The sequence below is a fragment of the Rhinichthys klamathensis genome, unplaced genomic scaffold (genome assembly GCF_029890125.1).
Source record: "Rhinichthys klamathensis goyatoka isolate OS25496 unplaced genomic scaffold, OSU_Roscu_1.1 h1tg000011l_1, whole genome shotgun sequence".
Classification (NCBI taxonomy): Eukaryota; Metazoa; Chordata; class Actinopteri; order Cypriniformes; family Leuciscidae; genus Rhinichthys; species Rhinichthys klamathensis.
The window spans coordinates 8497490-8516656 of NW_026606564.1; the positions used below are offsets into that span (position 1 = coordinate 8497490).

Sequence of the window (19167 nt, forward strand, 5' to 3'; positions counted from 1 at the left end):
AGTACAGAAAAAACATATCAAATAGTTCAAACGGAAGGAAAAGGCTATGTTTCGTTGAGGCCATCTGTGATGTTCCTGAACCCAGCCGTGTTTAGGGCCGTGACCAGGCTCTCCATCGTGGCTTGAGGGCCTTCTCGGTCCTGCCAGGCCACCAGCAGCATCTTGGCCTGCAGCTCTACGTCCTCGCTGTCAGACTCGATCACGCGGATCTCCTTCTCGCTCATCTCCAGCTGATCCGCCAGCGTCTTCCACCGGGACCCGAGCTTGCCTGCGATCTCGTCCATCTGACTGTTGGTCACCGCCTTGCTCCGAATGCTGGGACCTGGAGAGATTTCACTTTGAGTCAAACTAAACGCTCGGGTCCAAAATCTGCACTATTCACAACATGCATCTCAGGGGCTGTTTTACACGACACCATTTTTATGCGTTTTGACAATGGTGTCGTCTGTACGCGGAAAACTCAAAGGAAGACCTTCTCAGTTTTAAGCATATCGTTGTCGTGTGAACGTCCCCTCAAATGAGTCTCCTGTGACCACTTGTAATTGGATTTCATAATCTACCGGTACCTTACTTCCACTGACTCGCTGAAAGGAGTTCTTGGCCCAAATGGAAAGAAGGCAAACCACGGGCATCCATATTGTATATGTGCATTTAAGGGTGAAGCCACAGAGGCACAGACCCCTCTTGTGATCGTTAGGTTTGCAGCCCATAGAACCATATGGTATAAAAAAAGAAGACTTGTGTGTTAGAGTAAAATTGGGAGTATCTCAAATCCCTCACCTGCTCAAAGTGTCACCAGTTTATGCTAATACGCTTTTAACGCCTATAAACAAGTCCTGAGTTTTGAGGTTCTTGAGTCGCCTATTAACAAGTTCCAATTTAAGAATTTTCATAAACTACTCGTCTTAGACGATTCATTCCATCATGTAGATGGAACTGCCATAAAAAAAGGGCGGATGATTACCACCATAAAAAAAATAAAAAAAATTCCTTTTCCTTTAAATCCTCACTTGTCTGGCTTATGCTACTCCGAGCAATGTCTGAACTTTGTATTTTGAGCACTTCTTGCGTTGTTTTTGCCTCTTCACGATGACTCGCTTGGTTTAGTCCTCAGTTGTAAGTTGCTTTGGATTAATGTAAAGATTGGCTCAGATCATTGTGAGGCCATGCTGGCGAAAAAAGTTGTTTATGCCAAAGTAGACGTGAGGCTGCATCTCTGAAACACTGGTGTATTGAGATGAAACTGGACTAGCTTCCATCACACACATGACCCGAGGTGCAGTTTTGGAAAGGAAATTAAAACAAAAGAAGGCAAAAATAATAATAATATTTACAAGACTGGACTTTTCAGATTTAATGCAGCATATAGAGATAAACGACGCTCGGTTTTCATACGCCCATTTTGAGTGTCTTTTGGAATTTTGACCAAAAAGAAAAAAGCTTTATTTTACAAATGCTTTGGTGTGTCATTATGAATTGTGGTGTGTTACCGCCACCAAGCCCTGAAGCAGTGTTTCCCTACCCGAGGTTTGGAGGAAGGCTTTCAGCTATGATTACCATGAGTCATTTGATTGTATCATTTATTTAATGTTTTACTAATAGCTGTTATTTCATACTGCTGATAGACATATTTACCTTACAAACTGTCTCACTCCGTTTACATAATATATATATATATATATATATATATATATATGGATAACTATGGCTATAGGAGGCCTAGGCTTACAGCGCCACCAAGCCATATGTAGCCATAGTTATCCAGTTATAAAACTAAAGTACAAAGTGAGGTGAGCAACACCATTCATTTAGCTGACTTCTCCCGTGTAGTTGTTACCTAGCAACAGCTGCCACTTGACAATGCCGTTCGGATCCAGAGAGTCCGGTGTGAACAGAGTCCAGTGGAGGCAATAGCTATAAAAACGATAAACTTTTGAGGTTTAATAATAAAAAAGAGCAACAGACTCACTGTCATTGCTCTCTTTCAACAGGTTATCTCCATTCTCATCGTCATCCTCCTCTCCCGTTTTTATCTCCTCAGAAGGAAGGTCTTTCTGTTAAAGAAAAAAAAAACATTCGGTCAAATTTATGCATTCATAAAATACTGAATATTTGAGTAAAATATTAAGCAAAATGTTTGAGTAAGTTTGTGTCTCACTTAAATTAATTGAAATGATATACATCGTTGCCTCCCCATTTAAACTAGGGATGGGCCATAAATTGCTATATTGTTTTTCATTATTCCACATATGTCTCTAAGATGATCAGGTGTGTATCTCAAAAAAGTCTGCATGCAAGTCCCAAGTGAAGTGGCACAGTTTTGTCTACTACACACACTCACCATGATAATTATGTCACGCGTGAATGCTTGTCAATGATTATGAAATGCATAGATTTTGAAAAGATTCTTTCAATTATTTTATTAAAGGTTAGTGGATATTTTGAATGAAAAACCAAAGGATAAACACCATTTTCCATGGCCATATTTACCAAGGGCGGCAAAATGTGTTGACGGCACTGCATACGTGTCACATAATAGAGGCTTTTATTATTAGCCCCCAATATTAGCCACTGAAAAGGCTATATCGGTCAAGCACAAGTTCGAAAGTTATCTACATTCCAGAAAGCTCCGCTAGTGTTTGATGAGGTGGATGCCCACTCACAGGAAGCTCTTTGGCCAGTTTGATGACCATGTTCTCCAGATAGTCTGCCAGGCTCTTGAACTGCTGATTGGTGGGCTGGAAGAAGTGAGGACTCCTCCTGGACAGCAATCGCAAGGCTCGCCAGCCGTAGTTTGAGTTGCGCACAACTCTGAGGGAAGACAAAGACTTCATTCATTCTGAGGTATAGTTTGTAATCATTTTGATTTAAGAGAGTAAAGGATGAATGTACTTGTACTCATCCTCCACCATGTTTGATGGATCTGCCTGTTCAATAGCTTCTACAAAAAACTCCTCCAGTGATGGCATGAATTCCCTTTGAACGAGACATGTATTAATGCTAAACGTCTCTTATTGAACACCTCTGAGGAAGTGTTTACCAAACACACACCTGGTTTCCGACTTGCAGGCCTCCATATTGTCCGGGTTCAGGTTCCAGAGTCTTGTGAGTTCGTCACTGTAGATGGTCAAGAACAGCAGAAATGCTAAATAAGATCTCAATCGAAGTCTCGGCAAAGTTGCACAGTAATCAAATATAATCTTACTTTCCCATGATGATTTTGCGATCAGGACCTTTCCCCAAAAAGTCTTCAGGCGCTTGTCTCTTTCGGCTGGGGCGGATGGGTTTGGTCTCCGCGGGTCTGAGAGAAACAAACATATTCATTCATAACTTGAAAAATAGCAGTGACCAAACCTGCAAACGAACGAGAGATGAACAGAAGATGTTTGTGTGTATCTAATGCGTAATGAGATAAAGCTGTTTGTGTGCCGTTTTTATTCAATACCTCTCTTTCACAAAGCTTGGGCAGCCCTCATTTTTCCAAGAGTTCCAGTTATCCTCTGTGTTTAGGATGTGCTGTTGGAGACATAATTCATAAATTAAGATGACATGAAAAAGCTTTTGGAGGCCAAAGCTGCATTTTCTATATGTGACCCTGGATCACAAAACCAGTCGCAAGTCGCACAGGTATATTTGTGGCAATACCCAACAACACAGTGTATGGGTCAAAGTTATCCATTTTTCCTTTCTGGCCAAAAATCATTAGGATATTAAGTAAAGATCATGTTCCATGAAGATATTTTGTAAATTTCCTACCATAAATATATAAAACATTTATTTTTGTGAGTACAATTGCGAACATAAATGGACAACTTTAAAGGCGATTTTCTCAGTGTTTCCATTTTTTTTGCACCCTCAGTTTCCAGAGGTTCAAATAGTTATCTCGGCCAAATATTGTCCTATCCTAACAAACCACACATCAATGGAAAGCTTATTTATTCAGCTTTCAGATGATGTATAAATCTCAATTTAAAAAAAATTACCCATGTGACTACATATGTGACCCTGGCTGGACCACAAAACCAATGTATTCATCACAAGATGAGAGCAAAACCTAAAACCCATATGCATACTTTAGAGACACTACTTACCTCAACCATAGACGCAAACTTGTCGCCATCAGGAGGGGTTTCTCTCAGTAACTGCAATGGTAATAACACAGTATGACACAGCGGTGTGATTAATATAGAAGTCACTCCTGTACCCAGGGTCCAATGTTCCTGAGATTCATAGGGTTCTTAAGAAAACATAGGGTCCTATTCCCTATATGTTAATGAAATGCAGTTTTTTTTACTGTAAATTTAAAGTTCACTTCCATAACACTTGAAATGCTGCTCCTCCGTGTTTTTTTATGGCAAAGTGCTGGCAACCACAGATGCTGTTTTTTAATGTATATTTTATGGGTTTATATTCTACAGTGAGGGAACCTGAAAAAGCTCTGTATTTACATTTGCTTAATATGACATGGGATATTGTGGAACTTGTCAAAGGGGTTTTCTGTTCCTCTGCACTGCCGCATGGCTCTCAATACTATAGACTTGAGGGAACTAAACAAATGGTTGGAGTAATAGAATCACAAAAGGTCTTTGCTTCCTTAGGTTAGGGTTAGAAGCTTATAAAGTTGATAGGGCCTTGGGAAATGTAGTCCTGACCTTTTAAAAAGTTTATTTACAGTGTGTTAACAGACCATTGAACTGGGGAACATAGGACCCTGGGAATATAGGTATACTCTCTTAACCCTCTGGTGCTCTTTGGTCAATTTTATTTAATGTACATGCATCAGAATGGTGCGAAACTTGGTAAAGGTTGGCACTTGCGCACACACAATTGAAAAAGGTTAAATGGTCCTGAAAAAAAAAAAAGTCACACTTGTGCTCCTCACGGTCAAAAATGACCACATTGGAAACGAATTACATCTAGTGGAAACTTTTGGTACTGCAGCCCAAACAAAATCTGACTGAAAGCTCATTTTTTGAGACATCAAGCTCAAATTTGGACCACAACTTGTCTAGATTTATGTCTTTTATGATTTTCTCGCAGAACATGTTTTGGAAAATATACATTTCGTATAAAAATTGTAAATAGTATTTTTGTACATTCAGAACGTAAAACTAACTTTCAAAAACACTTTTTAAAACCATTTTCTTTCCAGCAATAATCTGCCAAGTGTGGTCTTTAAAAAGAGACCAAACTTAAGTCTGTGCTCCAAAGCATTCAAGATTTTATGACAGTTTAAGTTGGAAATTTCATTTTCAGGTCTATGCTCAAAACGTGAATAAATGGATTTTAACAACAGCATAAATATAATTGAGCACCATAAAATCCACTTCAAATACAAAATATTAAATAAAAAAAGAAATCAGTAATTTTTGACTGCCACACGAAGAGCACCAGAGGGTTAATATGTACCACACACTAACCTGATAGACTAGTTTAGCTGTGTCCTCAATCCACAAAGACTGATCATCATTCAAAACACAGCCGGAACTGGAAAGGTTAAAGACAGATTGCAGAAAAACAACATTTATTGCCACTGACAGCAGGGTAAACGTATCTTTACAGCTTGAGAAGATAAGCGTGCGGCTTCCCCTGACCTCTTGAACTTGACCTGGCCCTTGAGATACTGGAAGAGGATAAGGTACTGAAGCAGAATGTGCCGTCTGAAGTTGCTGTCGCTCAACTGAAGGTCCATCAGCTGCAGAGAGATGGGAATTTGCCTTGTGTTATCAGGTCAATGATTGGAGTTTGCTTTCTATTGAACAGTTGATTGAAAGAACTGACTTTTTCACTGGTGAGGAACTTGGCGAAGTAGACATGGTCTCCAGCAGAGGTCCTCATCTCCTTCATCTTTCTCTTCGACGCTTGCATGTCATCCAGTTTATAGCTCTTGAACACAGCTAGTGTCTCATCTGAATACTGCACACAGGAGAATACCATTGAGGGGACATTAAAACAAGATGCATGTGGACCAATCCTGTCAGCTTTCCTTGTTCAGTTGTTTCAAGTCAGTTCCCCTCAAGCTCACAAACGTGTCCTATCAGAGTACCCGCAGATATAGTTCACGACATCCACTACGGACAATCACAGTGTTGATATACTTTGGTCTCAAAGGGTTAAAGTGCTAAATGTAGACAAATGACTTCAAATAACCAAATTTTAAGAGAAGCGTTACCAGAAAAAGGTAAGTGCAAACTCTTCAAGAGCTGATTCATGAACGATCTTTCCACTTTGCCCTTAATAGAATATATTCACCTCAAATGAAACCAACAGGACTGCTTTTGAAGACGAGGTTTTGGTAACACTTTATGTACTTTGACATGTACTAGTAATAACATAATAATTACACAATAATTACACATCATTTTCGAAGTGATTAACCCTAACCCTGTAGTAAGTACAGTTAAATAATATTACTCAGTACTGGTTTGTGCAATTACACTGTAACAATGTCACCTTAAAATAAAGTGTAACCGATTTTTGTATATTGGTTTGGATTAAAAATGAATAAAATCAAATACCTTCAGGAAAGTCATCCATGAGAACTTGTCGTAGCATTGAACAGGGTTTCTGAAATAGTCCTGCAGGGTCCAGAATTTTCTGTACAAGTTGTAGTCAATAGGAATGGAGCTACAAAACAAAAGGCCTCGGGATTAGACTAATAAATAACAGGCTAAATAAAGCAGGAGGAAAAGCAAGACTTGGGCTGCGTCTGAAATCGCATCTCTCTAGACTCGAGTAGGTACTTATTTCCAATAACTACTTGCTATATGGATCGTTCTTATTTAGCGCTCGCAAAGTATGAATGTAATCTGGACATGCTAAATCCTCTATGATGTCATTATCATGTGACCTTAGCGGCGGCGGCAGTTACATCACTTCACTGCCGTTCACAAATTGTGTCCACCATAAGCACTTTTTGCCTTCTCTTTTATGAGAACTGTGAATTCAGACATCCTACTTTAATCACAATCTGTTTTTCGCCTACTATATATATTAGGGAAGTGTATGATTTCAGATGCAGCCGCTGACTTTGTAACAGAGGCTGTGAAAACACAAATATCTTTTACCACGGAGCAGGTGCATCTTCATCACCCATCTCTCCCTCCTCCACCTCCATCCCATCCTCCTTAACTTCTGCATGCTGGGAAAAAAACACACAAAAAAACTGATGAACAACCCTCTATAGGTGTCTAACTGGCTGTGTTTCCATTCAAGATGTGAATTTAACTTATGTGGAAAATTGGAATATCCATAAAACATCTGCAAATGAAGCAACAGAACAAAATCATCACTTCCTGGGAAATTGGCTAAATATATGACAAAATATCTGAAATAAAAATGGAAGTTGCCGCAAACGGGCAAGAAACTGTGAGGCATTGATGGAGAAGAAAAGAGACTGAGAACGCAGACGAAACACAATAAACACTGTGATGTTCTCTTGCGTTCGGGAACGCCTCATGTGTGAGACTCTTCTAGCAGGGAAATTAACCAAATCATCCTGATGACAGACTTCAGGTATTTTAGAAGAATCAAACTGAGATTTGAGATGCTGTGCGAATGCGTTTTATTCGGTAAATGCGTTTCCATCATAGTTTATGCCATGTCTTCTGGGAGGATATGGAGAACGCCTTTTTTATTGGGATAAAAATGTATATCCGCCTCAATTGAGCGCAAAAGTTTATGGGCATTTTTAGAATTTATGCATCCATCCAGCATTTTATTATGCAGTATTCCCAAATGCACATAAAGTAGGTGTATGGAAACAGTTACTGTCAGTTTTACTGAAGTCCTCCTGCCCCTTAAACTCATCTTTGATAACCAAAATGAAGTGTTTTTCCCTGTGAAAATGTCTTCTTCATGCCTTAAAATAGCTTGAATGTAACTCTACGCCCTTGCTTTGTTTCGCATACATGAATAAGCATATTAGTCTCCGCCTCGACTCGAACACTACCTGATCCACTCGCTCAGATTTACCGCAGTAAACGCTGCACAATGCCAAGTGGAAATATAGGCTCGCATACAAGTCCATGTATCTGAAAGGAAATGTGTTTTATGTATCGCTCTCTACAATGTCGGACACATAACGGTTTTCAAACCGTGTGTTTGAGGCCGTCTTTGGTTCACTGCAGTTTTAAGCAGAAAAGACTCAGCAATGGTGTCGACTTAAATGAATTTACACATGGTTTGTCTTAAAAGCATATTAAAACCAGGAAACCGACATAAACAATGTTAAAGACCCTCTGTGGTGAAAGTCAAAGTTTTAATGTTATCTTCTCACATGAGAATTCAAAATAATCTATTCCGGTAAATCAAGCCCGACATGCGTCATAAGTTTACCTGCAGTCCAAGTGTGCTATCCTGCTCATTCTTGTTGAACACGGTGATGTTATCAAGGTTGAACTGACTCTGTAAGTTCAGTCCTGTAACACAGAGGACAAACCGGTCAAAAACAACCACTGAACAAACAACTAAGAAAAACAACTAGTTAAAAACAAAAAGTATACCTGATTTTTCAGACAAAGGGAAGAGACGTGCTAAAAACAGCTGGATCCGTCCACAGAACACTGTGTTCTGAGACTTGGAGAGTCTTCTGAGGAGGTCTGTGGACACAAACACATGGTCATGCCCGTTTAAATCTAGAGTACAGAGACAATCACAGCCCACATCTGTGTCCAAGAGAAAGGAGCTGTCTGAAGCTTTAGCCTTTACCATTTAAAGATAAATACGATCAATTAAAAGGAAGTTGTTGCCTTACACATCCAAGGTCACTATACTTAAGTTAATTTAAGTAATTTCAATTTAAAGCTGCAGTCTGTAGCTTTTTTAAGTTAAAAATAATCCAAAATAATTATATTTAAAAAAACATATTCTGCCAGTGGTCAAAACTATCTGCTTGCCATAGCTAGATTCAAAACGGTTAGCTTGTAATAATGATTTTAATTCCAGTGGTACTGGTGGGTTTCCGCGGGAAATTCGAGCATGTCTTTGCGTCATTACGTCACACCCGTACACATAAAGAAGGAGTTTCGGCTAGCCGGCTATACTGCGCGTGACGAGATGTTTAGATGTATAGGCTTTTCTCGCAGCACTTTACATGATTAAACTTATGGCATCCAGAAAGATCCAAACAACAATCATCAGTGTCAACTGGAGATTCAGCAGTTATAAAACCCAAAAGACTTCGTACTTCGGATTTAAGGTGGCTAGAGAAAGAGAAAGAAACCGTCTCATGCGAACACAAGGATTTAAACATCGGCGGGGCTTTTGAAAAGTGCATGAACTCCGTGTTTTGAAGTGGTTCGAAACGGAAGAAGAGACGGCTTTTTTCTGCTGAACAAGTAAGACATTTCAATAGTTCAATCGTGTAACAGTACGTTTTCTTAATTCACACAGTTATGGAGTTTCCTTTGTTGTGCCTTTCTCGTTTTGCTATTATGGAGAATATGAATTCTGAACTACACAGGTAACCATAAAACACATTAAATTTAACATTAGTCACGCAATGCTGGTGTGATGTTGTTAACATGAACAGGCTATAATTTGCACGGTTGCTGTAAATCGCGTAGATTAAATCTAACGAAGCTTATCATGTCGAATGCTTTTCCCCCCTTAGTTGGTCAGAACAAAAATGGATTTTACTTACTTGTTCAGAAAACATTTTCTTATGAAAATTCTTATGTTGGTCAAACTTTCAAAAAGTGAATCTGTGATTCTGTATGCCAGTATCCACACAGCGCGGTGACTGACAGCACCACTCGCCTCAAAGCACTGTGTTCATCCGCGCTGTTTCATGCCGATTTACAACCCACGTAAAGATGATAATTCCGCGAATCACTGCAGTTACAGATTTCGAACAGAGAGATGGCGACAAAGAGGAAAAGCTACGGACTGCAGCTTTAAATTACATTAAACTGACTTGAAACGTGTATAACTAATAATAAAAATGTAAGATTGCTTAACTTATTTTGATGAGTTAAAGCAACGTAAAAACATATGTTGTCATAAATTATTGATCATATCATTTTTTACAGTATACTGTAAAACAATGAAGAACTCATTCAGCGACACTGTATTAGGACTGTGTAGATGCTAAATTCAGTTTAGAAACATTTGCACAGATTTCTACAGTAAACCTGCTTTGAAACGGTTTGAACTGCAATATAAATAAACTTGAAACTCACCATTGCACATTCTTAACAAGTAGTTTTTTCCAGCAGAGTAAAACGTATTCTGTGAACATGAAAGGAAGAGCAAACACATAAATATAGCTGTATCTGCAAAACAAATACACTGAACAAACCATTCTGATGATTATTTTTGACAGCTGGATTAAAATCCATTAACAGAATTCATTTTAAACATGGTGTAAATATCTCGTTTCGTTTATGATAGCCATCTCCATTTACAAAAAGTGGCATTACCCCTTTACTTTTTTCAGCGTTTTAACATATTCCCCAAAACACACAAAAACTCAATCAGCCAGGTTATTATATCCGTGGTTTCTTTTCTGATTGGACAAATGAGTTTGTAAATAATGCATTATACAATAAAATTCAAAATGGTTGATGACCAAAATGGCCAAATAATGTACAGCTCCACTGATTTAAGCATTGCTCGGTCTGCCACACTGAATCCAAGTACACACGTCTCCTGTTCTGTTAAGCAACTGTCCTGAACCTGTTGACTCCCCTAATGGGGTTTTACGTCAATTGTGAGAAAGGCTGGTGTAAAAACACAACTTCTATACGTTTTTGCCAGCATTTTCGAATGATGATGACATTAGGAACGTAGAAAGACTGCCTGAACCGTCTGAAAACAAAGGTTATTTTCTGAAAAACTTCAGGTGGATATAGAAACATTAAACTGGGCTCAAAAGTTATTAGCATAAACGTGTGAAAATTTGAGCTGTTGGTGGCACTAGATGGTTTGAAATAGAGATTACACATTTTCTATGGGACAACTGTCCTATGTGCAAAACTTCACAACTTTTGCGCAAGCGGTTCTATGGGCTGCTATACACTTCAATGGTGGAAGAAGAAGAAAACTAACGCATACAAGAGGTTTATACACTCCTTTCTAGCCTCTAAATATCCGTCTAATTTATATAGTCAAAAACGAATCACTACCAACTAAAAGCTCCAAACTTACAGCCTTCCACGTAGAGACGTTTTCTTCAACAAAGGAGAAGATCTTGTCACACTGATCCAGAGGAAGACAGTCGAGAACGTCTCCCAGCAGAAGGAAAGGAGTGGTAGCCGAGCAGATGCCTGTACAGACACGAGAGATGGATGATCTGCATATCAGTTTTCATACGCACTACTGTGTGTGCAGAGCGCAGGGGCGTAATTTGTGGGGGGGATGGGGGGGATATAACCCCCCCCAATATTTAAATCTATGCATTACGACCCCCCCATTATTTATACCATGATCACAATATCAGGAGGCATACCCAAACTTCAACCCCCCCAATGTTCAAACCAAATCTACGCCCTTGGCAGAGCGCAAAAAGAGGTGGTACCTTCAGTCACGCCATCTATACTGATGTAGATCAGAGAAAGGAAATCTTCAACATTCACTTTCTGCTTCACCTGCAAAATAAAGTGCAATCATCATCGGACTTGTAGGAAAAATAATTGCGCGTATGCCAATGTTTCAAGATGAACATGACAATAAATAAATGCACAAATATACTCACTATTTGCTCTTCAAGAACTCCACGCAGAGCTTGATCGAGAGTGGCTTTCTTCTCGGTTTCACTGTGAACAATCACACATCATATACAACTAATACATTCAAATACATCACTGGAGTTCAAGCGTAATAAAGCAACTCCCTGCAGCACAATTACAACCATGATAATATTAATAAAAAGCAATTATTACTTTCCAGGCAGATGACTGAACGCGCTGGTCAGGGGTTTACAGTTCCTGATATCCACAGCACTTTTAGTGGCAGCCTGCAAACAACAGAAATAACACAGCATGACTTCGACTGAGCAATTGACTGATGTGCTTGTATTATGGCACAAGCAATATAAGCACGATGACATTACATGGATATGGATAATAATACCAAAGTAATAAAGTTTTATAATGAAAATGTTATTTTGGCCATGTAGCATATTATTAATACCATGTTTATCAATGAGTAAGACGGCATTATTATAGCCTTCACAAACATCATCATCCTTTATAAAACAACCAACAACAAATTACTGTACATATGACTTATGTAAGTGTCCAATAGGCCTAATGAATGATAAACATATATTACGATAAGGTCTAATATTACATTAGACACGAGACAGAAACAAAACATTTTTATTTGAACCTCTATCGGTTACTAGTTGTGAGGACACTCCACTAATAATTTACCGTAAATGCATCTCTGGCTTCGGTGAAGTCGAAGAGAGACGGAGGAGACATCTTTACTCGTTACTGGCGCTTTGTCTGTCTCCTTCTACTTCCGGTTCTCCTTCTTCTTCGTTTACTGGCGACACACATTTTATGCGCATATCTCCACCTACTGGACTGAGTCATGATTCCTTTTTCTTCCGATTTTTCTTTTCTTTCCCTGCAATGCGTCTCTCACATGGTCAATGTATTCAATATACCAGGCAGCTTGGCAGATCAATAACAATGCTGTTCTTTCATCTCTTTATTCTTTTCCAGATTTTTTTAAGTAACTAGTAGTAAAGTAATGCATTACTGTTAAATTCGCATCAAAATATCTGAGTTACTTTTCAAATAAGAAAGGCAAGAACTGTTTTCCCATGCGTTGACGACAGCTCTCCTGTCCCCGTGTTGAGTGAACACGATGCTTATTGTAGTTCTAGACTGAATGTGAGAAGACATTTACTCGTCGTCGTACACTTGATATAATATTATTGGCTATAATACTATTGGATGAGAGCTGAACTGAGCTGGATGATGACATCACTGTTTTCTTCAGAGCTGCTTTTATAGATGAATTTAACTCATTTCATAATTAATGCATTTTACTAATTTCAACTGAATAATGACTAATTAAAAAATAATTGTCTACTTCACAGCAGAATTGAATTCTGTTTGCATCACTGAATCGTTATTTTCCTGTTTATCTCTGTAAAGCTGCTTTGCAACCTTTGTACTGTAGCTATAAAGTGACTTAGCTTGCACAAAAACAGTATTCCTCAAAATGAATAAAACTAGTGAACTGCAAACTTGGAATATAACACAAACCTTCAATATAAATATGTTAATACAAATATAGGGTGCGTTTCAATTAGCGTCTGTGGCTCCTCGCTCAGTTGTATCCTCCTTGGCTCCCCTTCATCATCTCCTCCTTGGTCTGTCCCACCGCCAAAAATCCTGCCCTCCCTCCATTGTTGGGCTGTCTTTTGCAGTGCAAGGACGTGCATCCTGGGAGGGAGTAGCACTGCCATATTTGTTTTCTTTAATTCCTGTTCCCTTTGTTCATTAGTTGCTATGGTTAATGATTTATAAGTTCATTATGTTCACCTGTTTATCATCTAGTTGACTTTTAGTACTAGCTTGCATATACTCCTGTTTCATCTTCATCATCGTGCTTGTCTGCAACCACAGCTTCAGCAAACACTGTGAAAATGCTTAAAGTCCCCCTGTAGTCAACCATTGTATCCCTTAAAACTCATCTTTGATCACCAAAATGACATTTAAAAAATATGCTTGATTTTTTTTTGTCATGCCTTAAAATAGCTTGAATGTAACCCCCGCCTCCACTCACTCATAGCAGCTCAGTTTACGGTCACACGTTGATCTGATTGGTTACAAGGTAGTTTGTGACGTCAGAAACACCAGCGATTTCAAACCGTGTTTTTGAGACTGTCTTTGGTTCACTGCAGTTTTAAGCAGAAAATACTCAGCAATGCTGTTGACTTATGACTTTACACATAGTTTGTCTTCAAGCACATTAAAAAACACACATAGAAATATAAATAACATTATTTTTTTGGAGGCCAACAGGCCAAGTCTTCACTGTAAAAAAATTATTTCCTCAGCTTTCCAATTTCTAATCTCTCCAACTCGAAATTGTCTAGTGACTGGTCACATCTAAATTTTTCAATTGGCCCAAGTGAAATTCTGCTAATTTAATTTTATCACTTTGCAGAATTTCACTTGGGCCAATTGAAAAATTTAGATGTGACCAGTTACTAGAAAATTTTGAGTTGGGAGGTTAGAATTTTTTTACAGTGTTGAAAGCTGAGGAAAGAAATATCGTTGGAGGCATAACCAGTTTGTCCGAAAATTTATCACAAGAAAATTAGCTGATCTACAAATGAAATGTGATTAAATATAAACAAGAAATGCCAAAGGCCATATGCAGGACTGGCTCTTCATTTGGATCAGAATATATAATAAAATGCTCTTTTATTTTGTTTGGAGACATGCATTATATAAAGAAAATGGTTATAATGAACTGTTGGAAAATGGTGGCCTTGACTTCTTAGATTTTGGTACATTAAACAATAGGTTCAAAACTAACTGGATTAGACAACTTGTTAAATACCCTAACCCAGGGTTCCTCAAAATCCAGTCCTGGAGGGCCATGCCCTGAGTTTAGTTCCAACCCTGATCAAACACACCCGAACAAGAGTTACTAGAACATTGCAGGTAAGGTAAGTGGTTTGAGCTAAACTCTGCAGGACACTGGCCCTCCAGGGCTGGCTTTGAGGAACCCTGCATTAACTTTTCACCTTACAGATACTTCATATGGAACATTTTATTTAAAGGGTCACTCCACCCATTTCAACATTAATCTTTATTGAAAGTGGGTTATATATGTAGTCGAAATGTAAAAGAAATTTTAAATTTGGTGCCCTCTTGACCGAGAAAAGACAGAAAATAACTTTGGGGCGCATTTGTATGTAAGACAACAACTCCCACAATGCACCATGTTGCACAGCTCCGCAAGCCACTCCCACTAATCCAGAACAGCGCAAACATCAGAGAAATCGCTCTTCCGTCTACAAGAAGGCTAGCTGCCAAATGAGTTTAAAATTCATTTCACAAAAAATGTCTAGTTAGTTGTGGCGAGCAGGACGAGGGCGAGGGACGTGAGAGGACGACGCGAGTGATAATGAATGGCACCTGTGCAGCGGTCTCATATCTCTCACGGAGGAGCGGAAGCACAAAAGGAACAGGCCTGATTTTATGTTTTGTTTCTGTTGTGTGTGGCCAGCTGGCTTATACTTTTGTTTTGTATTTGTTTATTTTACTATTAAAACGTTTAAATGTTCGCCGGTTCCAGCCTCCTTCTTCCCACAACAACGAACCCCGTTACATTGGCAAACTCATTAGTGAATTATTTGTTTGTATTTCTTTCTATATGGTGAATTATTGCATGATACCTGCATGTTCAGTCAGGCGAAACTAGGATGGTTCACATCACAACACAAACGTCCGTGTGGTCGTCTGATTCAGAGATTTCGTCCAGGAGAAACTGCCTTGTTGAAATTCTCTGCAGCAGACGGACTCTATCTGTGTCCGTAGCGCACAGCGAGAGCACACGCACCAGCAGTCCGCCCAGCTCAAGCCAGCCCGGGCTCCTCGTCCGCGACAGGCAGCCGCCTCCTGTTCCACCATCAGCCTCAGCTGCTCTTCACTATATTGCGGCTCGTAAAGATAGCCACGAACAGCGGATTCGAGCAGCAGAATTTCAAAATCCTCTTCTTCCATATCATGTTTAGTTTCTTCCGTCATTGTCGTAACTTCCTATATCCACAGCGCTTGTTAGCTTAGCTTATAAACAAGATGGCTGATATTGCTTTCAGTATCTGCAAGTGAAGTCCCACCCACTGATCTGTGATAGCTCTGTTAGCGCATTAGGTCCAACCCCCTATGGGCGGGTTTGAAAGGGTGGGAATTTGTGCTTGTAGTCTATACAGAAATCCCCCCTTTTTACACTTCCTCCTACAATGACGTCAAATGACGATTTTTGCGTCATTGTAGGAGGAAGTGAAAAAGGTAAATAGTAGATTTCTCTCGTCTCAGGGGAAAATGAAAGAATGTTGCACGACCATTCAATAGTATGACTGGTTGTCTAACAATGGACCTCTTAATGCAAATGGGTGGAGTGTCCCTTTAAACATGACTCTCTTCTTTGTAAATTGGTTTCAAAATGATATTGTACTGGTGGACCAGTCATTTAACACAAATGGTTTTCTCTTTACATATGAGGAGTTTATGAAACATTATAACATCCATGCAGGTGTGCATGTCATTGTGCATGCTATTTAATTCAATCGTTACACGTTTATTTGCATAGCGCTTTTAACAATACATATAATTTCAAAGTTCATTTCAACATATTTAAACACCAAAGGAGACTGGATTATTTGCATCTTAAACCTAAACACTCATCTGAAGGTTAAATATGTTTACTTCTCATTCTCGCAATGATAACTGCTCAATAAGAGCCCTGTTCCAAAAGGTTATTGTTACATGACCAAATGTAATTACATGGAGTCAATTTGTGGATGAGGTCAACTGAAGGTTAACCTATTAGTTATTTTATAACAAACAAGATGAAAGAAGTCTCTTTTAGACTTACTCATAGAATATACCCATTGGATTATTAAATTTATAAAAGATATAGAAGTAAAATGTAGCTTTTTGTAATTTGTGTCAGGAGAGCTATTTATTTGTTTTGGTACTTTTCTGAGGTAACTTGACTTTATTATTGAAAATATTGATTATTGATTATAAATTTTGTTTCACAGTAGAAACATGCTGTTGGGTCCACATGCAAGTCAGAATGACAAACAAATTCATACATATTTGATTGATTTTATTTCCTTATTGGCTAAATTACATATACATAAATGAAAATTATCAAAAAATGAACAATGTTTTGTAATGTTTAAAAAAAGAGGTAATGCATTATGCTGAGTCAATATTGCCCAAAAAAAACCCAGAAAGATATTCAGACTGTACACGCATGCAATAGTCTTTGTGTAATATTTGTACTTGTTTATTAGCCTGACTACGTCAGACTTCGTACTTCCGCTCTATTTCAGTTCGCTTCTGTGCAGTCTGAGACATCGACATGTCTCTCAGTTCCCTATCAAGGCTACGGAACTTCGACATTACGGATGTCGTATATGGGAACTCATCCCCTTCTTCACTTCTGCTGAAATCTTATAGGCTAACGCCAGCCGTGCTGGCCAATTGACGTAAAATATGCAAATACTGAAACGCCGTTGCAGTAATAATGCAGATGCAGCATCAATTTCCTCAGAATCTCTCTCTTCACGCTCAAATCGTGTGCTAGAAAGCTGATACTCCAAACTACCGTTACAAGGATTTTTCGCCATCATCGAAGGTGCGCCGAAGATACGCCTCTGACTTCTGTATCCGATGGCGACTATTTGCAACTTATGCTTGGGCCCCATCGTGCCCCCGGACACGCACCTGTTCTGCATCGCGTGCATGGGGCTGGCCCATGCCGAGTCGGCCCTCAAGGATGGCGGGTCTTGCGAGCACTGTGCGGATATGTCCCTACGAGCTCTCAAGGTCAGGCGGGATGAAGCTCGTGCAGCAGCGGGGATCGGGCCCACTGCCGCCACCGAGCCGCTGGTGGGCCCCCCCGACCGCGAAAGAGTCGAGGTGCGGCCCCCGGTGAGTTTCCCCGACGCCACTTTTCACCACCCTCGCGAGATCGCGGACTTCGTGTCTTTCGGGGCGAGTGAGGAAGAGGACTCCATGTCTCTGTCTGCCTCCGAGAACGACTGGGGCGCAGAGCAGGCCGCCCCGGAGCTGGCGGCTTCGAAGCAAGACACCCCGGTGGACCTGCAGGACAAGCTCTTTCGAATCCTCTCTAAGGCCGTCAAGGAACTGGAACTCTCTTGGAAGGCCCCGGATGAACCATCCAAGAGCAAACTCGACATGTGGTTCCTACAATCGAGCCGCCGCCAGGCCGCGTCGAAAAGAGGAACCCCGTTCTTTCCTCACGTGCACGAACACGTCGTGAAGTCGTGGGCCGCCCCACAATCGGCGCGCACCCTCACTTCCACCCAGGCCATGTTTGCCCCCGCGGACGAGGCGGGGGACCACGGCTACCTACGCCCGCAGCCGGATGCTCGCAGAGGACGGAGCGGCCGGTGGCAGGGTGCGGGTAAGAAGAGGACGGCCCAGAGGAGCCCGTGCAGGAAAGTCGCCGCGTCTCCAGCGAGGCCGAAAAAGTCGTCCTGACCGCACTGGCAAGAGGGCAAGAGGGCGCCAGGCTGGCCCCGCTCCCAAGCGCCGTGCTCTACAGAACTTAGTCCCTCGAAGTTCCACGAGCGACATGTGCAATTGTGTTGTGAATGCTGTTTCATGTTTATGTTCAATAAAGCAAACTACCATTTCACAAACAGAGCTTTTTTCCCCTCTTACACCACACACTGTGTTACCCGTCCTGCCCTCGAGCAGCGCAGAGTCACGGTTAATAACTATAAGGGCACCTCGCAGGCGCGAGGTGTTCATTTCCAGCCCACAAACAGCGGCGATGACCGCAGGTTTAGATCAGCCCACACTGATCCACTTTCAGGCAGCGGGGGAAGCTATTCCGGGCATTTCGCGGTGGGTGTTAAATGTAATTCGGCATGGGTACACACTTCAGTTCAAACGCAGACCACCCCGCTTCCGCGGCGTAATTCATTCATTAACTTTGCCCCAAAAAGCTCATGTACTGAGGCAGAAAGTGTGCAACTTGCTCGAGAAGAAAGCGATAGAATCGGTTCCCCCGAGCGAGCAGGAGAGTGGGTTCTACAGCCGCTACTTTGTAGTGCCAAAGAAAGGAGGTCTCGGCCCCATACTGGATCTGAGACCCGTCAACAGAGCGCTCCACAAGCGTGCCTTCTGGCTCTAAAGCAAATCCTGGCGCAAATTCGCCCCGGGGATTGGTTCGCTTCAGTGGATTTAAAGGAAGCGTACTTTTATATCCAGAGAGTAAAGCGTCACAGGCGATTCCTGAGGTTCGCGTTCGAGAATTCGGTGTACCAATACACAGTGCTTCCGTTCGGACTAGCCCTCGCGAGCGGGATGCGCGTCTTGAACTATCTGGACGACTGGCTGGTTCTCGCCCAATCGAAAGAGACGCTGATCGGCCATGTGGAATCCCTCCTTCGTCACTTGGAGACGCTCGGTTTGGGGGTGAACGTTCAGAAAA

The 19167-nt window shown here is 40.7% G+C and overlaps 1 protein-coding gene across 1 annotated transcript; it reads right to left on the bottom strand.

The window, feature by feature from the left end:
• Positions 1-39: 39 nt before the first annotated feature.
• Positions 40-12493, bottom strand: thoc1 (THO complex 1). Its single transcript, XM_056264809.1, has 21 exons — positions 12375-12493; positions 11883-11956; positions 11696-11756; positions 11519-11588; positions 11149-11267; positions 10182-10230; positions 8505-8600; positions 8338-8420; positions 7068-7141; positions 6519-6627; positions 5782-5916; positions 5595-5695; positions 5421-5487; positions 4092-4142; positions 3446-3516; positions 3206-3301; positions 3052-3117; positions 2893-2976; positions 2664-2811; positions 1970-2054; positions 40-322 (listed from the first exon to the last, which is right to left on the bottom strand). Exons 1-21 carry the CDS (start codon positions 12423-12425, stop codon positions 45-47), a joined length of 1968 nt encoding a protein of 655 aa, XP_056120784.1. The 5' UTR covers positions 12426-12493; the 3' UTR covers positions 40-44.
• Positions 12494-19167: the final 6674 nt, after the last annotated feature.

Excerpts from the sequence above, each read along its gene's own strand:
- thoc1 (XM_056264809.1), bottom strand. The coding sequence starts at position 12,425 with ATGTCTCCTCCGTCTCTCTTCGACTTCACCGAAGCCAGAGATGCATTT. Across the intron at positions 11,757-11,882 it reads TTCAGTCATCTGCCTGGAAA|TGAAACCGAGAAGAAAGCCA; the intron begins GTAATAATTGCT and ends GATTGTTCACAG. Across the intron at positions 11,589-11,695 it reads GAGTTCTTGAAGAGCAAATA|GTGAAGCAGAAAGTGAATGT; the intron begins GTGAGTATATTT and ends TTTATTTTGCAG.